Raw genomic sequence first — 27,807 nt, 5'->3', positions numbered from 1 at the left:
TTTTTTTGTTAACCTGTAGAGGGTGTTTCTAAACAAATCTCAACTTGGTTTACTGTTCTCCAATTATGTGGCTTTGTTTGTGTAGAGTCACCAGATGGACCAAGTGAAGATGCTGAGATTGCCCAAAACCAGACCACTTCAGCCCACAGTGTAGGAACTGGTAAGGTTTGATGTGTGAAGCGCAGGAAGTCTCCGTGTCTTGTTTACAACTGCTCTTAGTGGGATTAAGCTGGCTTTTATGATCCCCATAGTTTGGTTCTAAAATTGGATCCTATATTTTTTTTTCCCGGTTTCCTCATGTGGAATCCCAAGATTATCCAAGTGAGGATGCTGTGTTAACCACCGTAATGAATCTGCAAAATGGAACTACCTCTGCTCAAGATGGGACCACCATCAAGGGTAATTGTTTGGCTTTTTGTCGTGTTTCCTGTTGTGTAAAGATTTAAATGTAATTGTATTGAAATTCCAGACTCGTCAATCTTGATCAGATGTCAGACCTGGCACTCTGCACTAGAATCTGCTTTAGTCTTAAGATTTGAGTAATTTCTATTGCTTTTCCATGATGTTGCTGAAATGTGCAGAGCTTTTGACTAGAATTGGAAGACCAATGGGAAGGTGCAGTTCACATTAGCTACTACTCCACACAACATAAGGAGTCTTGGCCACTTTTAGAGCAATGGTACAGAAACTGAGTGCTGTGGGCTGGCTTGGTTGTGGTTCATTTTTATCCCAGCAGCTTTTAAAATCAGTGCCAGTAGTCAAACGTGTGGTGATTTATCCAGCCCCATATTGGAGCGATGGCATGTTGTGGACTTGCTCACAAATGGGCAGTTCATGTTGGCCCAACATGCTGTACAAGGAGTCACTTTGGCTTTAACCTTTTAGAGCAAGGGTGCCGAAATGGAACATTGTGGGCTGGCCTGGTTCATATTTCAGTCTAGTTTTGCTCATAAACTTAACCAGTAGTCCCAACAAAATGTCTGGGAGTTAACCAGCCCGAGGTTGAAGCAATGGCTTATTGTATTGTAAGTAAAAGGCTGCTTTTTATCTCTGCAGACTCCCATGATGACTCCTGAAGTGACTGCTCAGAATGCTAATGCTTAATGGAACTCTTCCGTCATTTCCTGCACTTGGCCTTTCTCCATCTTGAATTCAATAAAGGCCAAATGTTCTTATCCAACATTGTCTTTCCTTGTTTCATGACTCCAGTTTGGTAGTTAAGTCTGAGAGTGAGGGTCAAGAGTCTTGATGTTTTTGAGGTGGTAGAAGGCAGATTTGGTGACGTGTTTGATATGTGACGAATGAAAGGGTGGAGTCCAAGATGACACCCAGGTTGCAGACTTCTGGAGATGGAGAGATGGAGCTGCCATCATATTTGCCTAATGCCTTGCTTAAAATGACCCACAAATGTTAAAACTAGCGATACAAAATATGACCACCGTTCAGTCCTGCACATTTTCTCCACAAATATGAATAATGACAGTTGGATGTCAATGAGCCTCTCTTGACTGAGGCATTAAAATGCTGCTTATTGTTTGTCAGGCTACTGTTTCACAGATTTCTTTTGGAAATATGAGCTATGACAGAAGTTGTGTGAATGTTATATATTCCATCCCCTGATACTGTTTTACTGGTTAATTTGACAAATAATCTGTATGGATCTGCTCTATACGCACTTTATGTCTGTTTGGAATTGTTTTGAGGGGCTGTCGATGCATCTCGGAATAAAGTAATGTCCACCACCTCTAGTGTTTGTGAATCTATAATACTGAACTCATTAAATAGCTGGATACTCAAGAACGCATGTCTCTTCTAGCCACAATAGGAGTCATTTTAGCAAAACACTATTTTGGGTGGCCCGCAAAGACCCAATGGATTTCCTGTCTGGCCCACTTGGTAATGAAGTTGAATAGCCCAGTCCTACTCTATATGTACTCTTGCAACTTTTGTGTATGTAAATTAGTCTGTACATGTACAGTACCCTCCAGAATTATTGGCACCTCTGCTAAAGTTGATTAAAAATGGGTATAAAAAATAATCTGTTGGTGATTTTATTGTATTCTCACAATGAAAAAATCCAACCTTGAAGGAAAACAAATTTATTTTGAGAAAAAGGAAAATCTCATGAAATAAATGTTTTTAACAAAAACGTGTTGCTCACAATTATTGGCACCCCTGCTTATAATTCCTTCTTAAGCCTCCCTTTGCCAATAAAACAGCTTGTAATATTCACCTATGACACCCCATAAAGTTGGAGAATACAAAGCAAGAGATTTAAGACCGTTCGTCTTTACAAAATCTCCCCAGATCGTCCAGATTCCGAGGTCCACACTTTGACTCTTTGACTCACCCCTCTGTTTTTCTATGGAGTTTAGATCAGGGGACTGAGATGGCAATGGCCGAAGCTTGATTTTGTGTTCAGTAAACCATATTTGTTTTGATCCGGACGATTGTTTTGGTTCATTGACCTGATGAATGATCCAATTATGACCAACCTTTAGTGTCTTGTCAGAGATTGACAGATTTCCTTTGAAAATGTTCAGGTTTTTCTTGTTGTTCAGGATACCATGCACCTTAATTAGATTGCCAAGGCCTTTGGGAATACAAACAATAGTTTGTAGACATTCCCTGACTTATAAATGTCATTTTATTTGAATTGAGTGTATTCTGTTGTCTTTCTGATGTTGAAAAATGACTAGAGGATTTAGCCTCTGTGTCACTTTATTTTCATACCTCAGTGAAAAAGAAAGTTGAAATTAGATAGGAAAATGCTTCTGTTAGGTTCTGTATATAAGCTGTTTCTAGGGGTGCCAATAATTGAGCAATGTGTTTTCGTTAAACATTTATTTCTCTATGACATTTTCCTTTTTCTCAGAATAAATTGTCTTTCCTTCAAGGGTGGATTTTTCCTCATTGTTTTCATTGTGAGAGAACAATGGATCATCAAAATATTTGTTTTTTATACCTCTTTTTAGTCAACTTTACCCAAGTTGCCAATAATTCTGGAGGGTACGTATGTGTTTGCTTTTGTGTACTGTAGTATAAGCCTTCTGTGTGTGTGTGTGTGTGTTTGTGTGTGTGTGTGTGTTTGTTCACTTGTGAGTGTGTGTGTGGGGGTAATGGGGTGTGTGTGTGTGTGTGCGTGTGTGTGTGTGCTTGCATGTGTCTTTATGTGTGTGTGTCTGTGTTTATGTGTGTGCGTGCATGTGTGTGTGTGCGTGCATGTGAGTATCTGTGCTTGTGTGTGTTTATATGTGTGTGTGTGTGTGCGCGTGTGTGTGTGTGTGTGCCTGCATGCGTGTATGTGCTTCTAGAAATATTGTGGAGACAAATTGACAAGCGTGATTTATTTTTGCGGACAGAATGTGCAGTACTGAGCGGCGCTCATACTTTGTACCGCTATGCGGTACATCTAGTTTTAAGAAATCTTGCCAAATAGATGTAACCTTTTTAGAAAACCAATAAGCCACTTGAGTCTGTAGGTTACACTGATTTTACAACAGCTAAGGGGGGTTTTAGTCAATCTGACTTTATCAAAGTTCTAAGTGTTCCTTCTGTGAATGTTTCCATAGTAACATTATCATTATTCCATAGTAACCTTAACCTGTTGCTACTATGCAGTATTAACATGTGTTTCTTCCTCAGCCCAAAAGTGTAGCCTACCACCTTCATTCCAAACATCTTTTCTGAAGCTTTTGTCACCTGCGGCATACGCCTTCCTCATTATTGTTAGGCCAGGCCCCATGAATCCATAAACGATACACACCTGGAACTCATGTGATTCTAATTATCACTGAATTAAGAATGAGTGTGTTGTGTCTTTATAAGCCTCCATAATGGCTGCTTGAACTCACCGTTCCTAGTGATTTTGGTGATTCAACATGGCACTAATGGGGAAACTTGTTGTTTTGGTTCTCATTGCCAGTTTCAGTAATGGTACGTGCTTTGAAGCATCTTTTTGCCGGTTTAATTATGTTTTAAAATCCTGATTTAGATCATTTCTTCTCTTCTTTTGCGCAGTCTGTGTTCCAAAGAGGGGTTTCTTGAAAAAAGAGGCCCATGAGGTTGTTGTTTCAACAACACCAAATCCCAACAACCAGACCCAAACTGAAGCTGCGGGTCAGTCTTTATTGTAATGCTCTTATTTTCTTACAAGGTGGTTGTGTTGTCTTTTAAATGTCTAACCTTAAATGGAACCCAAGGTGGTGCAAGTGAAGCTGTCCAAGCAGGCACTCCAGAACCCAATTCCCACAATCAGACCGCTTCTACGCAACCTGATGTTACTGGTAAAGACTACTTTTTTTGTATGAGTTTCTGCAAGTCTGATTTATTGTGTGTTAGTCTTGAGACTTGGCTTCCCTCTGTCTTCCTCTTATGTGGGAACCAAAAGATGGGGCTAGTGAAGATGATGTGGTAACTGCAACCCCAAGTCTCCAAAACCAGACTACGTCATCTGCTACAGGTGGAGTAACTCGTAAGGGAATCTGTGCTTTGAGTTTTGTCAAACATTGGCGAGTATATTAAATTGGGTTTCAGTCCTGAAAAACGGCCAGTGAATATCAGCTCTGCTCTCAAATGCTGAGGGAAGTCCACTGACTCTGCTTGGGCAACATTGTCAATGCAAAGGTGGTCTCATCTGTCCCACCACAGATCCAATCATTTTCCAAACCAACTGATTTTAATTGCCACATCTCCTCAGCAAGTAGATGAGCTAATTGACGAGACTTGTCTTGTGCATCTCCTGTAGAAAGCAGATTTTTTATTTTTTTTTGTTAACCTGTAGAGGGTGTTTCTAAACAAATCTCAACTTGGTTTACTGTTCTCCAATTATGTGGCTTTGTTTGTGTAGAGTCACCAGATGGACCAAGTGAAGATGCTGAGATTGCCCAAAACCAGACCACTTCAGCCCACAGTGTAGGAACTGGTAAGGTTTGATGTGTGAAGCGCAGGAAGTCTCCGTGTCTTGTTTACAACTGCTCTTAGTGGGATTAAGCTGGCTTTTATGATCCCCATAGTTTGGTTCTAAAATTGGATCTTTTTTTTTTTTTTTTTTCCCCGGTTTCCTCATGTGGAATCCCAAGATTATCCAAGTGAGGATGCTGTGTTAACCACTGTAATGAATCTGAAAAATGGGACTACCGCTGCTCAAGATGGGACCACCATCAAGGGTAATTGTTTGACTTTTTGTTGTGTTTAAAGATTTAAATGTAATTGTATTGAAATTCTAGACTCGTCAATCTTGATCAGATGTTAGACCTGGCACTCTGCACTAGAATCTGCTTTAGTCTTAAGATTTGAGTAATTTCTACTGCTTTTCCATGATTCTGTTGCTGAAATGTGCAGAGCTGTTGACTAGAATTGAAGACCAATGGGAAGCAGTTCACGTTAGCTACTACTCCACACAACATCATTTTGTCACCTTGAATTGTATATACCAAGTAAAAAAAAAAAACCTTTGGCAGTTCGTGTTGGCCCAACATTCTGTACAAGGAGTCACTTTTGCTTAAACCTTATAGAGCAAGGGTGTCAAAATGGAACTTTGTGGGATGGCCTGGTTCCTATTTCAGTCTGTAGTTTCTCACAAACTCAACCAGTAGTCCCAACAAAATGTCTGGGCGTTAACCAGCCTCAGGTTGAAGCAATGGCTTATTTGTATTGAGTAAAAGGTTGCTTTTTATCCCTGCAGACTCCCATGATTCCTGAAATGACCGCTCAGAATGCTAATGCATAATGGAACTCCCGTCATCTTTGTTCATTTCCTGCACTTGGGCTTTCTCCATCTTGAATGTAATAAAGGCCAAATGTTCTTATCCAACATTGTCTTTCCTTGTTTCATGACTCCAGTTTGATAGATCGATCCCCAGGGGAAATTCAAGGTCTGAGGTTAAGCTGACTAAACATCTGTATTAAAGCAACACCAAACAGCTTTTTGTAGGCTACCTTAAAATGTGTCCAAAATCGTTTTAGTGTTTCAACTCCTAACAGGGTGAAGTCTGCATTCGCTTCGCGGCACTCTATCAGTTATAACCGCACTATGCGAGTTTGCTAAATCGGGTAGCGGATCTGTAGTTCGATGGAATGAGACCTAAGAAACTACGAATTTGACTTGCATCTGATGTTGCAATACATCGTACTTTCATAAAACCATGCAACATATCCTACCTTGTCTGACATCGTTATTTAAAAAGCCAGTGGTGGATAAACAAATGGCGAGCGTGCGACAGAGGGAAGTTATTTGTTGCTTTAACTCTCCTGTGGTATTAACTTAAAAGAGTTTTGTCTACTAAAATGGAATTTGGGGATCATAACTAACTTTTATTTTCTTAAAATACTAGCAGCCAAATTTGCTTGTTTTAGTACAAGTATGCTTGGAATTGTAATTAGTCATATTTGAAGGGCAGTTTTTGTAGTGTGTTAATTGTGCTCTCACTGCCTGAATGGCTTCAATGGACTTGCATTTTTATGTGAGGTAAATGTGAAGACCATGCTAGTAAATGACTAGCTACAGTAGCCTACACCTGCTCTCTTTGACAGTTTAGCTTAACCTGACTTTTTTTTTTAATAAAGGTACCATATTTTCTTAAATTCAGGGTATCCATATAGCCTACCATTTGGATTAAATAGCTGACTAACAAGAATAATGTTAAACCAATTGTTAAATAAAGATGTATTTTTGTACACAATATTCCTGTTCTGTAGCATTTGTGTGGTGAAGTTGTTTGAATGAGACACCATGCCAAAAGCTTTGTGGAAGTTTGACAACTTCATTGGGCGTTTACTAAGGTTAAAGTCACACACATTCCTAGCCACCAACTCGGGAAAATATGTAGTTGGGGATAAAGTTCCAAAGGGATTCCGGTAGCGACTCAAATAAGCCTATTTCACGCCGCCATTTTTAGATGAGAGGCTTATCCATAGACACAATATACATGTATATTATGTCTATGGGCTTATCCATGGACAGTAAAAGAAAGGTGACAACGTGCTAAGATCATGGGTAAGATGAGCCGCCGCACTAGAATCTTTGCTGCCACCTGTTGGAAAGTGTCAAAGGACCCTGTATAATCGTTGCTACGGCAACAGAATGCAAACTCGGAAATGGTGATTGAAAGTTCCAGGCTGTTTGAGGAACATTTCAAACATGGTTTTGCTTACAAAAGTTAAGCTGGTGCTGCCTGTGTTTATTTTTGAAAGATGGGCTACCTCTTAAATAATGTACAAGTTCACATATAGAATGTAGTAGCTTAATAGTCGTGTTTTAAACTTCAGCGGCATCCAAAGGTAGGTTATGTTTCTCAAATGTTGAAATGTACTAGATAGATGGTTAAATAGATAAAAGATTATATTTGACCTTTATTATTCTGCAGCTTTATCTTCGAGATTGTCCTAAAGATGTCATCACCACAGCTGTCACCAGTGATACATGGTAAGTTAGGTTTAATAACAAGATATGGACTTTATATTGAAATAGCGTATAAACTATACGATCTGAGATTTGTTAAGAGTTGTTATGCGTCACCTAACTCTGTTGCACATGAGAAAAAAGCTTGAGAGAGAAATTAGACTGCTGCTTTCTCACTCAGCAGGCCGTCAGGTGATGGCTGTACCTTCCCCAAGAAGCAGCGCCAAGTCTCTGGAGTCAGGTAGGTGATTCAGCCATCTGAAGAGAAAGGCTACTTTTTTTGTTAGTTACACCAGCTATCTACTATCTCAATATATTGGTGCCTTGCTTGCAGACAGCACGTTTGAGTCTGTATGTGTTCATGAATGCCTTCATTCAAATCGGCAGAACCTGTAGTAAGAAGAAAAGGAACAAATCCTTTCCGAATGCCGGACAACAGCAGCATCTTTGTCTTGAGGAATGAGGAGAGGGAACGCAGGAAAAAGGTGAGTATTTTCAAAACCTGCATAATGTCCATTCGTGTGGTTTGGCCCATTTCATGGGGTGAAATTCTACACAATACGTTTTGGGAGCCTGAAATTAAGGAAATGGATGTGTGTTGTCCCCTGACATAGGCCTAGGCTTGTACCAAACATAGGCAGACTTTGGTTGGACATGGAAATCTAGAACCATGTCACAGAGATCATGTCCCACAATCATAAACCTCCAGAACCATCTTCCTCCACTGATCCTGCCTGGTGGTGCTCAAGAAGCCCAACACTGAGCATGACAAACTTAGCCTGGCCACACCCACCTAGATCTCTTTTCAGGGAGATACTATTCACAAAGTGAATGAGTCTGATTTTAACCATGCTATGACAATCTGCCACAAAAAGTGAGAGGGCCAGTGGACCCTAGTAGCGCTTACCTAAGTGAAATGTCTGTTTCCCATTTGCAGGAGCTGGAGGAGCAGCACAGGCTGAAGGTCCATGAGAAAGTGACCTTTGCAGGTCGTATGAGGGCTGGCGGGGCCCGGCAGAGGAAGAAGGTCCTGGAAGAGCCTCAGGAGGACGGTGATGGGGACGCCCGACCCCCTGGGGCCCTCAAGCCTGCGTGGATGGCGGCCATGATGAAAGGTGGATAGGATTGGACCTAGACAAACACATGCGTTTCCAGTAACAGATTATCATGTGATCACAGAAATTATTTACAGTGTGTAGTTTTGTACTTTTGATTACTTCTGTTCCATCATTCTCTGTCTCTAGCTAAAGCTGGTCATCCCTGCTGAGGGTTGCTTGACAAGGCAGCGGACCTGTCTAAGATAAACTGTGTGAAATCTGTATTAAAAGCGCAAACAGCATTTTTAGCCTCATCAGCACATTCCCACACACTCATCACAGTTTTTTGTAAACGCATTTGGTAAATGACCACCCTGTCCTGTGTCCCCTCAGATCGCAACATTGATCGGGAGAGCATGAGTGAATACATCTCAAAGAAGAGGGAAATGTTTCTGATGGAGGTAAAGGGACAGGGGACGGATGCTCATGTTTCTGTGCTCCCAAGAGACACCTGGTTTTGCGTGCATGTCTGACAATGCAGAAATACATCATGCAGAGACATTCAGATGTTTGTATCCCAGTGGTTCAGTTATTCAATGTAACGTAACACATCATGTAATTAATAGTGCAATGATACTATTAGGTAAGGGATAATGGATGACACGTTGTTCGTGTATCAGAAAAATAATGCACAGTCGAGGTAGTAACAAGCCACAAGACAAAGCGAAGTTCCAAGAAATTGGAACTACTTTGTACTGTAGGTGTGCAAATATCTGAGAAATAATTGATGTTCTAAAGAGTGCATAACAATAGGGAATTCAACCAATCATTGGTATAAGTGTGGTGTGATGTAAGTCTTATGGTATAACAAATGATAATAGTTTGCTCGAAATAAACAACCTGTAATAATATACCAGTGTGCGATGATCTTTACTTTTGAAAAATGATAACGAGCACTTTCATACTTCCATGAAGCTTCCTTTCATTCCATCCTGACTTTGTTTTAATTCCCCTTCTCCTCTCTCACTCTTTGTTGCCCTTGTTTCTGTCTTTCTGTCTTCCTCTCATCTCACTGTCATTGCCACTGTCCCAGTACTCCTTAGAGGTGAAGAAGCAGGAGATTGAGCGGCTCGAGACTACAGCCACATCCATGGAGAAGAAGCTTAGAGAGGCTGAACACTTCCTGGAGGAGGACAGTGCCATGTTTGACGAGTTCCTCAAGGAGAATGACAGGAAATCAGTGGCAGCAATCAAAATGTACAGGACAAGTCATTCAACCCACACACAGCTAGGCTGATGCTATTGGTGAAGATTAAACACCTTTAACAGAAAAATAGCAACACATAACACATTGCCGGACAGTTTCACAGAGTCAAACTATTGTCACTGTCAATTATAATTATGGCTGAAAATTGTTGTGTAACTTGTGCTTGGTTTTGTAGGGCAGAGCAAGAGACCAAACTAAAACTTGAGAAAGTGCTTGAGATCAAGAGACTCACTGCTAAAATTGTGGCTGTTAAGAGGTAGGCTATCCCCCCCCCCCCAAAAAATTCAAGAAGTGCTTTGTAAAGTGATACTTTTGCTTTTATGCATGTATGACTGCATGTTTAGTCATATGTAATAGTATTTGGTATTTTGATTATTCAAATGTGGATATTTTGTTGTGGTCTTTGATGGGCTTATAATGTGTGTGTGTGTGTGTGTCTGTCTGTCTGTCTGTTTGTTTGTTTGTTTGTTTGTTTACATGCCCTCTGTAGTGACATCTCTAAGTATGAAGACAACCTAAAGGAATACACGCTCTATAAGGACTTCCTGTTTAAGCTCTCTCCACCAGAGTGGCAGGAGCAACAGCGGGCCAGGAGAGGGAGGCTCCAGCAGGCCAGAGCCAAGGAGCGAGAGAAGGACGCAGAGAAAGCTGCTGTCAGCAAGAGTCCTAACAGGAGCTCCACTGGAGAGAAATGTAAGTGAATGTTATACTCTTTCTGTAGAGAATTGTGTGGTAGGAGCAGGCTCCACTCAGTCTCCTTTTTTGTCTTTGAGAGTGCTGGTCCAAACTTATAATTGATACAAAGTGCAGCCTTTATTCTCCTTCTTATACTCTTTCTGTAAGTCGCTTTGGATAAAAGTGTCTGCTAAATTAATAAATGCAAATGCAAAAGTGGACTAAGTTAGAGCAAGTGCCCCTCTTTGGTTCATTTTCTTAAAGTTAAAGTCAGAAATGGTAGCCTTTCACTCAGGACAGGTCGCTCAAAATCACAAGCAGCACAAAAAAGGATGACGTCACCAGTAAGCAGCTGTAAAAAAAATAGAATTTTTTAAAACGATGAACAAAACACAGTGTGCTACTCTCTTTTAAGAAGAACAAAAGGCAGTTCTGTGCGCCTTGCATTTTTCAAACATTAAACGGCATCTTTTTTTAAGTCCAACCACTGTCTGAAGTCTATTTCACTAAATATTAATGCAGACCAGGATTTATAGAGATAATGATCTCCTCTCATTTGAACAGTTTAGGTCTAGTAGATTAGCTTTACTAAAGACCCATAATAACAGATGGTGTATATCTTACCGGTATGTGGCTTTTGGCACGGCATGGCATGACCTTGAATCATTATTGGAAACCTGCATAGGTGGGATAATATTGTGAGGTAGAGAGGTGAGATCAATTAATTTACTAGCCTGGGAATAGTTATACAAACCTTTGGCAAATTTGGGATTTGCTCTGAAGGTCCGCCTGGCCAAGCGGTCATTGAAGCCCATTTCCAATGTCCCTAAAACACAGGCATGCAAATACAATCGCTAATCCGGCATGGACGGGTATTTCTTATGAATTGAGTGAACAACTGCCTTTAAAACCTTCGTTTCCATGATTGCTACAGTTCTGAAACAATTTGGTAAGAGTTTAATGCACCAATTTAAGTTTAATTTCACTGCTAGTTACGCCCCTGCTGGAAGTCTTAAGTCAATGAATCTTTTCCAGACCCACTCTCAATTACAACTGAGTAGGTCTGCGTGCTAACCAGGCTATGAATTTAAGATATAGCCATAAAATTATACAATAAACCCTCCAGGTGAAACATTGTGCATGCACTGTATATACAGATAAACTCTTCATCTAAGTAAATAGATTTTTATATCTCAAACATGTATACAGTTTGGCAGTATTTTATTTACTATAGACCTTGTTCCTAGAGAGTTTCCGGTTGAAACATTCAAAACCAACGCAGATACGTTGAAATGAAAATGAATCGGACTTTTGGATAATGCTCCACAAAATGTTGACTTAAAGTAATAGTTTTTTACATTTTTGCTTGTCCCCAAGTAGCTCAATGTCGTTTTACCGGGAATGCCGTGGGAACGCACATGTTTGTGGATGAAAGGGTCTATACAATATTCAAATCTGTAACTCAATGGCTACGCTGGCTTTTTCTGTGTTCTCTACACATACCCATCACCATCTCAAAATAATCCCCATATGCTGTGCTGTTGAAGCTGCCACTGGACAGAGGGGGAGCTTATTAAGCCAGGGCCTGCCCCCTGTCAGAGAGGCCAAGAGGCTGCCCACTCCAGGCTCCACAGAACTACAGAGTGACAAATTGTGAGTGAACACAGTCACATGCCAATGCCATAATTAGCTGTACAAATACTGATCTAATCCTTTAAAAATAGTTCAGTCAGACCCTGCATTCAGTAATACTGATACATAAGGTTGTTTCTGTGTTCACAGAGGGAAAGCATCTGAAACTGATGATGACAGCTCAGAATATGAGGTCTGTTGTATTTTTCTGCCATTTGTCTGGTACCCAACTTTCAGGCCTTCTGATATGACTGCTATGACCGAACCTAAAATGCCTTGAGTTACTCCAAGACTGTAAATGCTGCTGCTGTTGCTTTGGCGCCCTCTGCAGGATGAACCAGCGCTGTACTTCACCGACCCGCAACAGCTTGTCGACCTGCTCACGGAGCTGGAGGAGCAGAACCTCTCGTTGGTTCAGAACGCCTGCGAGACCGAGGAGACCCTGGAGGAGTTCCGCAAGGTCATGGAAGTGACACGCAAGGAAATGTAAGAGACCTGACGAGGATCAAAGTTAGGAAAGGGGACAGAGACAGAGAGGCAGCTGCCCACACTTGACTCTTCATATCCTATTATATCTGTTTATACTTTCCTTCTTTGTTCCTCAAAGTCTATCCGTGACAGTAGCCAATTATAGCCAATCTTCCCCTTCTGCTCTACAGGGATTCCGAGTCTGCAGAGCTAGAGAAGCAGCTCGAGGTCATGACCTCAGCTATCCAGCGGGAGCAGGAGAAGGTGGCGGAGTTGGAGCTCAGAGCCAGACTCTACAGCTTTGGCCACTTAAAGAACGAGGACCAGGTGAGGCCTCCTACCTCTGATTAGCTGGGGTTCTATCCCAGGCATTTGCATATTTTGAGCACATTCATTAAAATGTGGTTAATATGCAAGTCTTTACAAGTTTCCATTAAGGTGTACTATGCAAATCAGATACACTCTCTACACAAGGGACGAGTTGTGAACAGGTGTTGCTCAAAACGTAAGATTTTCAGGCCATCTTTACCGGAAACAGTTAATGAAATCGCAACAAATGCAACTTAATGTGAATAAACTAGTTTTCGTTAACCTTAGTCATGTTGTACCCTATGCAAATCATGAGAATTCAATTTAAACAAATTAGTTTCTCAAACAGCTTAGAAGATATTAAACTTAAACCTAAATCTACAAATCCTTGATTTAGGCCTAAACTAAGATTAATTTAATCCTTCTTGGTGCAACCCACCCATAAAGTATTTCCAGGATTTAAGATCTCTGAAAAGTTGTATTGTTTCCCAAACCATATCTACTGTAAGTAGGACATGTATCCTCTCTCTCTCTCTCTCTCTCTCTCTCTCTCTCTCTCTCTCTCTCTCTCTCTCTCTCTCTCTCTCTCTCTCTCTCTCTCTCTCTCTCTCTTCCTTTCCCCAGGACAACATGTTGCACACCCTCAGAGGGAAGGTGGAGGAGGTCCACCGCTGCTGTGTGGGAGACACTGGAGCCAACCTCAGCACACTGCAGATGCTGACCAACATTGAGAGCCGGCTAGGGGAGCTCATGGAGAGGATGGAGACCATCCCCAAGGACAGGCTCCAGATGGCTGAGAAGGCCAAGGAGAGGGAGAGGAGAATGAGGTACGAGTTGGTCGGTTGGACGCATTGTTATGGCCAGGCTACAGCAGACGTGTAACTGAAGCGGAACATTTGAAATCAATGGAATGTTTGGAATCAGTGGAACTAGCTTGCCCACATATGGGAGCAGTGTATATGCACGGCAGACACACACACAAAAATAAATAGGCCAGTGTTCTATTCTAGGCCAGTCTTCCATCTTTCACTGGGTTTCAGTTCTGCTTTCAGTGTAACCCAGACCTTACAGACAGGCGGCAGACATGTAACTGAAGTGCTCCATTCCTGGAGTGTCTGCTACAAGAAGTAGCGTCCACTATAATCAATAGAAGTGGCTACACCAGACGTGAAAGTCTCCTGTACATTTGAAGAAAAAAAATATATATAGATCAGTTTTCTAAAATAATTTTTATGCTCTGCCAACGGAATGCTTCAGTTGCACACCTGGTGTAGCCTGCCTGTTAGTGTGCGAGTAGGAAATGGTGATGACTCTTCGGAGTTTACCTGCCGGATTAATCCATCTGTTTCTCTCACGCTGCACTCAGGATGAGGGAGGAGAAATTACACCAGCAGAAGCAACTACAGGAGGATAGGATCAGAAAGGCTCTGGAGAGGTCTCAGGCTGAAAACAAGAAAAAAGTGAGTGGGGAGTGAACACTTACTGGAAAACAGGGGAAACCGTGTGGGGAATTTATCCACCAACATTCTGTTTCATTTTGCAGGTGGGCAAAAAGCTCATGACGAGATCTCAGCCCCTGTCCCGCAAGCTGAACGTAATCCAGAAAACAGATTTCTCTGACAAAGAAAGAGAGGACCATCTGTTCTTTTTCACTTAAGAGATGGGTCAGCAGGTATAAGAGCCATCTGTGCCTCGACACCGCAGTAGTCTTAATTAAGCCATAGCAGGAGGCAGGGGAAATGTGTACAACTGTAAATAATGTCTCATGACTGGGCTGCTGGCACAATTATTTAACCACAAAGTTGATTGGTTTGACAGGTCCTCTGTGGAGGTGTTGTAGTGCATGGGGTATTGTAGGAGTTGGACAGCAACATTGTGTTAATTTGGAAATAGTGAGGCCAGTATGGTGATGTAAGTTACATTACATGACTTATTTTAAATCCAAACACAACTAAACCATCTGGCACTGAGATGCACTATATTGCCAAAAATATTGGGTCACCTGCCTTGACTCACATATGAATTTAAGTGACATCCCATTCTTAATCCATAGGGTTTAATATGATGTCGGTCCACAAGGTTTAGGAGTGTGTTGATGAGAATTTTTGACCATTCTTCCAGAAGCGCATTTGTGAGGTCAAATACTGATGTTGGACGAGAAGGCCTGGCTCTCAGTCTCCGCTCTAATTCATCCCAAAGGTGTTCTATATGGTTGAGGTCTGTGCAGGCCAGTCAAGTTCATCCACACCAAATACTGCCATCCATGTCTTTATGGACCTTGCTTTGTACACTGGTGCACAGTCATGTTGGAACAGGAAGGGGCCCTAAATTGGCAGCATGGAATTGTCCAAAATCTCTTGGTATGCTGAAGCATTGAGAGTTAATTTCACTGGAACTAAGTTGGCAAGCCCAGCTCCTGAAAAACAACCACAGGCCATAACCCACCCTCCACTAAACTTTACACTGCAATGCAGTGGTGGGGATGAACTTGACTGGCCTGCACAGAGTCCTGGGGCCTCATTTATAAAGCGTTCTTACGCACAGATTTGATCTTAGACCGTGCGTACGCTCAAATCCATGCCAACGCTCAGATTTATAAAAGCTGTCTTTGACGTGGAAAAGTGCTTATCTCCACTTCAGGTTCAAACTTGACGTACGACCATTTCCTTGTGGTAATGCCGGGGTACTGCAAGTAATCTGAGGTCTAAGTGCGATCAAAATTCCAAGACCAACGATCTCATGTCTTTCTTTGCCATATGCATGATCAATATCAGAAGATTTTTAAAGACAATTTTTGGATGCAGCTTAATGTTTCATGGGGCCCCTGACCTCAACCCTATATAGAGCACCTTTGGGATGAATTACCTAGCGTTCATGGGCTTCGGAAAAACCTTTTTCCCAGTGAAAACATCATTCCGCGTCATTCACGTCACGTAATGTTTGAGTCAGAGGCTATGGTCAGAGGTTAGAAACTGGGGCTAGATTTTGCTAACAGAGTTGCCCAGTTTGGGGCTCGTCATCATGTCGTCCAACAGTTTTAATGTGAACTTTGGAATTTGCCCTTTTTTGTCACTTGAAAGCTGCATATATTTCTTTCACAAGCGTCTTACACTATATTTTAAGCAAATACACTTGTTTGTTTAGGATTAGTGAGTGTATGTTTTAACCTTTGTTGTGGCATTCGTGTTTGTCACACATTCCGATGGCAAAGCCCATGAACACTTGCTGTGGGAAAAACAAAGTAGCCACGGGGGCGGTCCTTGTCATTCCGAAGTGCCCTGAATGCACCATTAGAGTGGAGACTGAGAGCCAGACCTTCTCGCCCAATATCAGTGTGACCTCACAAATGCACTTCTGGAAGAATGGTCAGAAATTCCCATAAACACACTCCTAAACCTTGTGGAAAGCCCTCCCAGAAGAGTTGAAGCTGCTATAGCTGCAAAGGATGGACTGACATATTAAGCCCTATAGATTAAGAATGGGATGTCACTTAAGTTCATATGCGAGTCAAGGCAGGTGACCCAATACTTTTGGCAATATAGTGTACATGTTTTAGAATTATTGCATTTATTTGTCTTTTAAGATAGTTTTTCTAAATTATGAATGAGACTGACTGCAAGGAATGTGAGTGTTTTTCTCCAAGTAAAGTCATAGATTTGTAGCAAAGACTCAGTTGACTTTTTCTTAGCTTGACCAGTGTGGGGACCTGTAGACTTCATGGAGCACTGCAATGACATGCAGCCTCCCAGGCCTCAGCCTGTGATTAACACAATCAACTAACTAACATTTACTTAGTGTTAACAAATAGCTCCAAACTACAATTACAGGTACTGATTTTTTTTTAATTGATTGCTCAGTCATGTAAACCCAACCTAATAAATAACAAGATGAAAGTTCATTTCTTACATTACAGATATAAAAACAAACAAACAAACAAACAAACAAACAAAAAAAAACAATTTCATTTGTCTTTTATAAACATGGGAACATGATTTTCAGTCTCCATCTCAGACATAAGGAATACAAAAATAAATGTCAAGTAACCGAAAAACAAAATGTCACCAAAACCAGAGAGCAGGAAGCTGTTCCATGTGATGGTGTTTGTTTATGTACGTATGTAAGGCATAGTAGAGAAGCTTAGACATTATAAGAAAGGCAATGGAGCACTTGAGCCAACAGATGCCAAACGGCATAAACCAAAAACCACAAGCAAGGTGGAAAGAAGTGCCATGACACCTAAAGCAGAGTTCATGGGGGGTGTGATATGCCTTGTCTGGCCAATCTCTCCAATAGTCTCCAGCTACAGGTCTGATGTCAAACCTTAAACACAACAAAGGTTGCCAGTCACTGTCCAAACACACCAAAAAAAGTTAAAAAAAAAAAAAAAAAAAAAAAAATGATTGCCCCATACTAAGATTAATGGCAAATCCATCCCAAGGTGCATTGCTCCCCATTGAAAACGTTTAAATTACTTTTTAAAGTCACTAATAATATAAAAGAGCTGTACAAAGAATGACAAACGTTAAGAAAGTCTTCCTTTGGAATCAAAAAGTGGCCAGCAGGTTGGCCGTGCCCAGGCTTTTAGTTCATTGTGTGGCATCTGGCGTCGGTCTCAGCTGTCACTCCAAGTCCTGCAGGTTAATGGTGCTCCCTGTAAACTGAGAGTTGTCTGAGCCGTTATCCTCCTCAGTCATGGTGGAGGGCTCCTAAAACAAGAGGAGGAACATTACTTTGATTTGAACGGCAAGAATGTTTTTGTTTTTTCCCCCGTACTGACAGTACTCCGTGACCTCGTGAAACCGAGATCTATGTGAAGTCACCAGAATTCTCCTTTAAACTGAGCCAAGCACTGGGCACGTTTAGCACCTTACCTGAAGGATGTTGACTGGCAAATCGACTGTTAGCTGTGAGTGAGAGCTTGACGTCTGGGAGCTCAACTGAAATGCCAGGTCCCCATCACTCCCAGGGTCATCCTATTACAACACACACACTTAGTCTTAGAATATTGGATTTCTTTTCAAGTATATTTTTTGGTCTTTTTGCCTAAATGAGGACAATGAGGAGTGACAGGAAGTGAGTGGCACAGAGATTGGGTCAAACCCGGGGCACTTGGACCTGAATGTGGTATGGATGCTGCAGCCACTTGCGCAACAAAGATGGTGCTTTTCCCATTAACTGGTTTTAGGTGCATAACATGCGGTCAGCTCACCTGTAACAGTTGAATCTGCACATACTGAGCTCCAGTCACTGGGTCTCGAAGGGTCAAACCCCCGCTGGCGGAGTCCGCTCCTTCCCCAAACCGCGCACCGGACGAAGCCAACGGCGCCGCAGAGCTGGCACTCTTACCGCCCTTAGCCTTCCGCTGCCCCGCGCCTGCAGCACATAACAAAGGAAAACACACAAACAGTCACACATAAGCCTCAACCACTCCAGGGAGGCTCAGAAGAGGTATTGCTGCCTGCCTAAAAGCTCCGGTGTAGCCTCTAGTGGTCAAGTTTTGAAACTGCAACTAACTGAATACCACTGCATCTCCAAGCAGTGGTAGTGGGAGACCCTCTCCACATAGGCCTCTGGCTCATGGAGTATTTTGGGCCGATCTGTCCCTGTGCCAACTGAGGGCACTAAACTTTATTGTATTGTGATAGCTATGTGTCTTGAACACAAAAATGCATGATTGGCATCTGGGACTCACAGCTGAAGCTGAGTAGAACACTCAATATACACTTATTGAATACAATATACTTTCTGAATTTATATTTTTTTTCTGAATGCTTAAACACAACCGTGATTCTTATAGCACAATTTCTAAAACTATTAAAGCAACACCAAAGAACTTCTGTCGCACGCATGCTAATTGTTTATCCAGCACTGGCTTTGCAAATAACGATGTCAGACAAGGTAGAATATGTTGCATGATTTTATGAAAGTACGAAGTTTTGCGACATCAGATGCAAGTCAAATTTGTAGTTTCTTATGTCTCATTCCATCTAACTACAGAACCGCTACCCGACCTGGCAAACTTACATAGTGCGGTTATAGCCGATAGAGGGCTGCGAAGCGAATGCAGAAGTGCCGTTCACCCTGTTACGAGTTGATTAACCACTGAAACAATTTTGGAAACATTATTTGAAGGTACAAAAAAAACTCTTTGGTGTTGCTTTAATACTTATAGCAAAACCACTCACTGAGTTCGCAAAACTAAAAGCACAAACACTGCTTTGCACTCTTTGCGGAATTGTAAACAACTCATGCTTTACACCCAATTTCCAAATGATCAACACACTCCCAGCAAATCTATACACATGACATGTATGGCTATTATTTACACTTTTTTGCCAACTCTCTGGCACACTTTCTCATGTGAAAACAGTTTTAGATAATTAGTTCACTTTGCAATCAGCCTAAGCACTATAAATAAGCCACAGGTAATGTACAATGGGTACAATGGAGGGAGCAGGAAGAGTGAGAAGAGTAAGAATTAGAGAAGGCTGAAGAAGAGGACGTGGAGATCAAGAAGTAGGAGGAAGAGGACGCGGAGGTGAAGTGAGAGGGAGAGGATGACAAGTATAAGGAGGTGAAGTTAGAGGATAAGGACAAGGATGAGCAAGAGGAGGACGAGGAGGGGGGGGGGGGGGGGGGAGAGGAACGGTAAGAAGAGAAAGAAATAGCCCTTTTACAGGCAAAAAAAAAAAAAAAAAAAAAATCAGTCTACATGTAGGGATATTGTCATGTCAGGCCTGGATACAACATTCCAGAATATATTTTCCCCGGTGCCTTGGACTAGGACATTGCATGTGATGTAGATGAAATTTTGAGAGACGACCCGATGTAGACTGATTTCTTTGTCTCAGTGAAATTGCTATTTTGTGTTTTGACTTGGAAAAAAACACTTGTGTTTGTTTTGATGTGTGTAAATAAAACACCAATACTTGAAGTTTGGATCCCTGTATGTTTTCAGATCTATGACAAAAGTATGACCTCAAACTGACAGTCTACCTTGTGCACAGAGAAAGCTAAAGCCAGATGTGTTTTTTATTCATACCATCAGTGTGTAGTTGACACATTGTGTGCTTACTATTGTGATGGCTTGTGTTTACTGTTTGATACAAAAACATCATTTTTACAAAGGTGTGAAGAGTTAAGCAAGGTGTGTTAGCTTTTGCAAGAGAACTACAATGTTTTGCTGATTGGGTGAAAGGTTTTCCTATTTGTGTGTAAAGTTTTGCAAAAAAAGCCATAGTTACAAAAAATGTGCTTAAGCAATCAGAAAAAAACTGTAAGAGGCTGTAGAAATCTTCAGCTGTGTGTTTGGAAAGTCCATCACACATTTTTGTCATGTGGGGGCATAGACAACAACAACAAAATAAAACCGGTTTGGTTTGGTGCGCTCTCGTGGCCCCGACTTCTCCGCTGGCCGATGGACTAACAGCCAGTGTTGAAATCCTACACGCTGTAGCGTTAAAAGGTTGCCGTCACACATAGCAAGGACACTGAGGGTGTGACCCAGTCCGTCTAATGCTACCCATACATCAGAAGACTTTGACAAGATTTGAGAAAGATTCTTGAAAGATTGAGTCTTTTAACTTTTAACTAGAGTCTACTAACTAATACCCATTCAATGATTCACTCAAAAAACTAAAATCTTTCCCAAATCTTGTCAAAGTCTTCTGGTATCAGGATGGCTTAACTCAGGGGTTCCCAAACTTTTCCACGACAAGGCCCCCCAAATACCGCTAGGTTCTGGCCAAGGACCCCCTTGATGTGTTATTAAACCCGACAATACTACGGCAAATGTAAAAATACATTAACCTAGTCCTAATGATTATTTTAGTCACAAGCACTTAGCGATGGAGCATACAGTGTGTTAAAAAAAATGCATTTGGGGCTTTCTGCTATATGAGAGCTATCACTCTACTATTATTCCCAGTCATTATCATGGAAAATATAATGTTCAGACATGCGACAAATTATTATAATGCCATTGTATAACAACCCTCATAGTAATATATATATATATATATATATATATATATATATATATATATTTAAAGATTTTCAAATGTATTTGTTGCTTTTATTTTTCCTTCCAACTTTGAGGCCCCCCTGACACCCACTTTGAAAACCACTGGCTTAACTGACCCCTCTGGCCTACCTGCAGAACCTGCTGGAGTCTTCTGCTTCTTCTTCTTGGCCAGCTGGATGGCTCTGTAGTCAGTCCGAGCCGAACCACCACTCTCCTTAAAACAAGCACACAACAAAAGTAAAATGTCACTAAATCGATCATCCCTTTTGGCAAACTGAATAGTGTCAACACAAAAAATAATGGACAGAAAACAGAGAAAACTTTAGGACTTTCTGATGACTTAAAGATTTCATTAAAGTGCATGTCAAAGTCAGCAGAGCGGCCAACTCACACATTCAAAGTGAGATTCATTCATTTGATTGACTCCACGCGCTCTTACACCAATCAAATGCGTGAGGGTTGGCAGCTCTGAGTCAGCCATCAATCCCAAGCTCTTCAACTCACCAGGAAGGTGCATGGTGTGACTGTGCCCAGTTCCGCCTCCTTATGGCTGCCGTAGGTGGCGCTGTGGGCAGGGAACACAAACTGCGCCATCCCCTTGCTGTCCGTCTGGCCCAGAGCCTCCACTCCTCCCCCGAGCAGGGGGCCCGAGGCGCGACATCTGACCCCAGCTTCGGCTTTGGACGGCGGTGGCGACAGCAGGTCCGGCACAGCGGTGCTCGCGAGGGCCGCAGACACTGAGAGGGCGGGCGTGAGCGAGGACGACAGCGTGGACGTGAGGGAGGACGAGGGCGGCTCGGAGGCCAAAGTGCTTGAGGAACTCAGCACTTGCAGCTGCTCCGCACCGCCGGGCCCCTGGATGGTCAGGGTCGTCAGAGAGCCCAGCGCCTCGGGGCTAACCGTCTGCACGTCGTCCAGGTTCAGCGTGCCTTGCGGGAGGACCCCAGGGGGCCCCGTGTCCAGCACATGCGAGCCCATGTCCGCGCTGGCCGCCAGGATCAGGGGGTCGACGGTCTTGGGGCCCAGCGTGGAGCCTACCGAGCCAGGGTCGATGGTGAGGATGCCGCTACTGACCAGAGATATGTCCATGGTGAAGGCGGGTGGCGGCGGCCGCCCCAGGCCCACCCACACTGGGCACTGGCCCGGCAATGGTACTGGCGGGGACGCTGGAGAAGAGGGAGGTGAGGTCCAGGTTGGCCAGCTCTGTTCCGGATGACCCGGCGCCGGGGCCAGTGTTCTGGGGCCCACTGGTCAACTCACTGCTGGGCGTCAGGGTGGTGCTGGTGGTCTCCAGCTGATTCAACACATCTGAGGATGGAAGGAGAGTGAGGATACAACAGAGATGTTGAGCCAGAGACTGGACAACAAAAAGATACATATACAGATGTGTTGGTCCTCCAAACGAAGATCAACACATTTCTCATGCCCATGATCGGCATGCATGTAGTAAGATGTATGTCATCAATGTGTTCTGATGTTATGATAATGGATAATGTTATGCATTAAGTAAGGGATAATGTAAGGACAAAAAAATGAACAAACAGAAGGGGTTGCTTTGTCTTTAAGGGACTTATTTTGATGACCGTAATGACCGTCGACCATACATTATCCCGTACATTATACGGCTACTTGCCAAAACGAGAAAAAAAACTTAACAGTGACCACGTTTCCATGCACACCATATTCAGATTAAGGACCATATTCTGGTTATAACATAAATTAACCTCTAGAAGTGCAAACGTTTTGCCACACTTTTTGCCATGTTTGCCAAGTGTCAGGGCATCAAAACAAGTCCTTGCACAAACATGCGCAGATGTAATTTAATATTTCAAAATGAGCATTTTCCAACTAATGAGTTTCCATGCCACAATATTCTGGTTAAAAGAGGCATATGCTAGGGGTGTTATTCCAGTTTTTAGTATATAAGGTGTTTACATGACTTTACATGTGCAATCGGAATATTGTCATTATTCCAAATAAAACCGGAATATGGTGTGCATGGAAACATAGTGAGTGAGTCTTGAAAAATTATTTTGTTAACATGTCATGACTTCTGCTGAGAAATATATAGTTATATAATATAGCCACACCATTAGAACTTGAAAGTTTCAGATGTTGCAGAGCAACATACTACTTGCCGACTTTCACTTTCAATGAAGTTCCATTCTTAATTATACGGTTCCATTGTGATAAGTGAACAGACTTCTCACAAAATGAAATAAAAGACGGATCAGAAGAGCAAATCCTGCTGTCATTGGCAGTGTCTGGTCATTAGTTTTTATCCAGTTGTCATTATACAGAATTATTGGACCTCTGAACATTAGGAATATCCTTTTCTGTTAATGGAACTTTCTGCAGAATTCTGAAGAGCCATATATTAAAATGTATTCAATTATGTACTAAAACGAAAAGCCCAACAAGAACTGAATGTGTTAAACCAAGAACAGATCAAACAAGTCATGATCAAAAGATCCTCATCACGTGGAAAGACGAAAAGTAAACTAGAGTGCAGTGTTGCCGTTGCCGTTGCCGTGTCCGTGGCGTACCTGCGCTCAGGTTGTGGTGTTTGACCATGTGGCTCTTGAGACTGCTGCGGGAGGAGAAGTGCTTGGTGCAGCCGGCCATGGGGCAGCGGCTACGCAGGCACGTGCCGTCCTGACGGTGCTTCTTGGAGTGGATGTACAGGCTGCTACGCGCTGAGAACTTAGCGTTGCAACCTACACACACAAAGAAAATAAAGTACATAACATGAATGTTTAAAAACAAAACAAAAACGCACATTGTACTTTAAATAGATTCAAAGAAAAAAAAAACAACAGATAAACATTGTGGGAAGTAGCTCTGACTGGGCACTTATCTCTGTTATTTACTAGTCAAATTCCTACCTACATACATCTACACACACACACACACACACACACACACACACACACACACACACACACACACACACTGTGCGCACCACTATAGCTTGGCAAAAAGTGCACTATGAAGTCTAATAAGGATGGCAAACCTTCCACTTGGCACTCAAAGGGCTTGGTGCCCAGGTGCGTGATGCTGTGCCCCTTCAGGTGCTCGGCACGGGTGAACGACTTGCCACAGCCATCCTCCGGGCAGGTGAAGCGCCGGTCATCGTCGTGTTTCCTAGAGACAGAGAATGAGGGGGAACAAAAACAGGACACCATGAGTCTCAATGGAGCAATACCCACTATATTTACACCCCCTTCCCACCCCACCCAGGCAATACCCACTATATTTACCCCCCTCCCCACCCCACCCAGGACACCATGGGTCTCAATGGAGCAATACCTGATATATTTACCCCCCTCCCCACCCCACCCAGGACACCATGAGTGTCAATGCAGCAATACCCACTATATTTACCCACCCCACACAGAACACTGAGTCTCAATGGAGCAATACCCACTATATTTACCCCCCACACCCCTTCACCGTCCTTCTTTCAACTGTAACCTAGATCTGTTGTCCTACATACACACATTACTGCCTTCCCTAGAGATAGAGTCCTCCAGCATTAGGCTGAAATAAAAGTGCACTTAAAAGATAAGAGTCCACAATTCAAAATCAATATGCTGCTTGTTAAATGGATCTAATTGCTCCTCAGGGTCCACTACCTGTCAGTTCTGTGCAAGCACCGAAAATGGCAGTATTCATACACAACTCTGCAAACATAGTAGCTTGCAAAAAACAATTCCAGCCCATCACCACGTTGCTGCCGAAGCACTGAAAGTACTGCACTTTCATAAAAGTGTCTGTTCAACGCTCAAATATCAACGTCCTGAATTGCTGACTATCTAGAATACAGCTGGTAGTGCAATGCAATCAGAAACCCCAATGGGTCTTCACTCACCTTTTATGTCTGAGTAACTTTGACATGCTTGTGAAGGTCCAACCACAGGCTTCGGAGTCGCACACAAACGGCCGTTCACCTGCAATGAGGAGAGGAATACAGAATGTCAAAGAGGAATACAGAATGTCAGAATGTCAAAGAGGAATACAGAACGTCAAAGAGGAATACAGAACGGGGACGAATACAGATAGAGTGGAGGCACTCGTCCCACACACAGCTTAATGTGCACAGGCCGATACCTGTATGACTGCGAAGATGAATTTTGAGCCTGCAGGCCTTGTCATATCTCTTGTCACAGCCAGGGAAAGTGCAGCTGTACAGGCCCGTCTCTCTGAAGTGTGTGCGGTTATGAGAGAACAGGGCGCTGAAGGTGATGAATGTCTTCTCACAGCCTGAAAAAACAATGGAAACCAGTACATAAGTGCAGTATTATCAGCAAATATTTTTTAAAAACAGCTGGTGGGATGGCAGAATACTGGTATTCTAAAGGACTCCATCTGGGCAGAAAGAGTGTTTCACTTTTGTAGACAGACTGTTAAATGTTGGGAGTTCTGCACTTTCATAAACAGTAGAAACATTATGATCCACAGTGACCCAGCATTAATCAGCACACCAGTGGCCACTTTACACTACAGTAGTAGTATAATATCATGGTATGTGTAGTAACCATCCAAGCACCACTTGAAAACTGGTTAAATGATGTAAGCATAAGTTCTGGGGTCATGCACACCAAGCCACCAATGATGCCACTCACCAGGAAACTCGCACTTGAAGGGCCTCTCTGGCTCAAAATGCGTCCGTTGATGGTTGGCGAGGCGCGTGGCGCTGCGGAACCGCTCGCTGCACACCTCACAGGCGAACGCGTTCTCGCTGTCGTGGGCCTTGGCGTGAGCCTTCAGGTTGTAGACGGTTGTGAAGCGCCGGCCGCAGTTCTCCCACTCGCAGCGGTAGGGCCGCAGCTTGTCGTGGGACTGCAGGTGGCGCTTCAGCTTGTAGGAGGTGGTGAAGGACCAGCCGCAGCCCTCCACCGTGCACTTGAAGGGCCGCTGGTCCTCCGTGTGGAACAGCAGGTGGAGCTTCAGCTTCTGCCTGGTCTCAAAGCTGCTGGTACAGCCGGGCTGCGGGCAGCAGTAGGTGACCAGGGCGGCCTTCTTGGAGAGGCCCACGACACCGGCCAGGCTCATGGGCTGCAGCTCATCCTCGCCAGTTGCTGTGGAGGCACTTTTGGGAGGTTGCTCCTCCGCCCCGGGGTGACCCTCGTCCATGCCACACAGCCGGACATCCTCCTGCTTGATGGGAGTGCAAGAGTCTAAAGTAGCACCGATTTCTGTGAGGGAGGAGTCGTCAGCAAGGTTCAGCTCTGTGTCACTTACAGACAAGCCAGCTTTTGGCTCATCTTGCTGGGCACTCACTGCAACGTTACTGATCTTCCCTATGGATTTGGTACCACTGTCATAGTTGAGAAGAACGATGTCTTCATGGTCCTTCATACCAAGGTGCTCTTTTAGACTGACCATCCCGTCGTCTTTGTAAGTGTAGCCCTCGGGCGATGCAGCTAAGGTCAGAACACCGTTCTCAATTGTGACAATGATGCTTTGATTGTTTATCATGATGGTGCCAGAGAACGTTTCGTGGGACATTGCGGGCGCAATGCCACTTGAGGCCCGGTTGTCTACGTTCGCTGGTGCTTCTGATAAGCCTGTGAAGTCGGACATAAACTCCGAATTGTTACTTGCGTCAGGCATCTCCACAGAATCCATCATATCTTCGTTAGAAGCAGAAGTACTTTTCGTCTCTGACTGAGGTGACAGTTTGTTTGAACCTAACTCTGCGGATGATGTTAGGTCATTCTCAGAAATGATTTCACGAGAGAGATGGGCATGGCGAACAGTATCGCCATATTCGTTCGACAAAACAATGTTTCCATTTTCAGCATCAATACATGTTCCCCGTCTTGTTCTGTCTGTTAGAGTAGAATCCGAAAGTCGTTCGGAAGCACCAATAAAACTAACATCTGACAATGGAGCGGGTTGTGAATTAAGTGTTCGGCTAATGACATTATTCAACTCGTCATCCGGTTCTAAAAGCAATGGTGTGCTGTGCACCTCCATTGACCTGAACGTCTTGATTTCAGAGGATTCAACGGCCTTACCGTTCACCCGCTCTCCATCTTTAGTCAGGCAAGAGGTTGGTTGGTCTCTCTGAGTCGTATTAACATTTCCTTCCTGTACAACATTGAAATCCACATAAAATTCCTCCGTTTGGGCCTTGGCTACGCCTGTATTGTTGCTCCTCGGTGTTACTGTATTTTCGCTTACCAGTGACTGCTGAAGGGTGGCGCCGTCTAGATGTTGCTGCCGTAAACTCTTGTTTAACGTTAGCTGTTGACACTGCTGTGAATGCTCAGAGTAGCCATCTTCCCCGTCAAAGAGCGGCAGCGCCATTTGCAATGAGCGATCTTCTTTCTCAACGTCGTACTTTGAAACACCTCTGACTTGGTCGGAGGCTGTTTGTAACCCGCCAAAATCCTTGTCCTTCACTGCTGTCACGTTATGATGCCCACTAATCCCCTCATGGCTTTGAGGCTGTAGTTGCATGTGAATATTCTTACCGTTTGGCTTATTGAGTACTGGCAGACAGACACCGCTGCCATTTTCTGCCAGTAGGCGAAATGGAGACGTCCTAGGCCTGTTGTTGTTGTTGTCACTGTGCGTTTTACGAGACTCTGAAACTGTCCCCACTTCGTTTTCGTTTGAAATTGCGCTAGAACAAGCCCCCCTCGTTGATCTCGGCGGAGACAAACCTGTTCTACGTGGGACGCCATGTTGATAGTGAGTGTTTTGGGCATCAGCAAGCCCCTGGATTTCCATCTTGGTATCCCTGTAGCAGCAACACATAAAAGGCCCGCCCTTCACAAAGTGTAATAAGATCCGGCCAAGCTACAACAGTTTTATGGAGAACCATGGCTAAACCGTGGACTGGATCGGCATGGAATGCAGGCAAAGCAAGCAGTAATATCAAATACGTTTATATTCTTTAATGTTCAAAGGGAAATAATGGATTGTTTGGAAGTTTCAAAACTGAATGTAGGCTATGCAAATGTCCAACATTAAAAGTTTCGCA

At 43.2% G+C, this 27,807-nt stretch overlaps 2 protein-coding genes across 4 annotated transcripts; one reads left to right on the top strand and one right to left on the bottom strand.

Moving 5' to 3' along the window:
* The first annotated feature begins 7,110 nt into the window (after positions 1–7,110).
* Positions 7,111–15,380, top strand: cfap100 (cilia and flagella associated protein 100). Of its 3 annotated transcripts, none has more exons than XM_042089323.1 (16): positions 7,111–7,281; positions 7,368–7,426; positions 7,587–7,643; positions 7,790–7,887; positions 8,340–8,517; positions 8,833–8,900; positions 9,533–9,696; positions 9,882–9,962; positions 10,197–10,399; positions 11,929–12,034; positions 12,164–12,206; positions 12,345–12,499; positions 12,673–12,808; positions 13,415–13,617; positions 14,157–14,250; positions 14,334–15,380. In XM_042089323.1, the coding sequence occupies exons 2-16, from the start codon at positions 7,393–7,395 to the stop codon at positions 14,445–14,447; spliced, it is 1,734 nt and encodes a 577-aa protein (XP_041945257.1). In that variant the 5' UTR covers positions 7,111–7,281; positions 7,368–7,392; the 3' UTR covers positions 14,448–15,380. The 3 variants fall into 3 exon arrangements, with proteins under 3 accessions (XP_041945257.1, XP_041945256.1, XP_041945258.1); XM_042089322.1 differs by having other exon boundaries at positions 7,584–7,643; XM_042089324.1 differs by having other exon boundaries at positions 7,584–7,643; positions 14,157–14,254.
* Positions 15,381–16,744: 1,364 nt separating this feature from the next.
* si:dkey-156n14.3 (zinc finger protein ZXDC) lies at positions 16,745–27,751 on the bottom strand. Its single transcript, XM_042089320.1, is given in 11 exon segments — positions 16,745–17,496; positions 17,662–17,763; positions 18,000–18,163; positions 20,943–21,027; positions 21,318–21,911; positions 21,913–22,121; positions 23,360–23,530; positions 23,827–23,957; positions 24,685–24,763; positions 24,924–25,076; positions 25,439–27,751. Coding segments are annotated over 11 exon segments (3,918 nt in total). The 5' UTR covers positions 27,582–27,751; the 3' UTR covers positions 16,745–17,409.
* Between the last annotated feature and the right edge of the window lie 56 nt (positions 27,752–27,807).

The sequence above is a fragment of the Alosa sapidissima genome, chromosome 4 (assembly GCF_018492685.1).
Source record: "Alosa sapidissima isolate fAloSap1 chromosome 4, fAloSap1.pri, whole genome shotgun sequence".
NCBI classification, from domain to species: Eukaryota; Metazoa; Chordata; class Actinopteri; order Clupeiformes; family Clupeidae; genus Alosa; species Alosa sapidissima.
This window is presented reverse-complemented; position numbering and strand designations above follow the sequence as displayed.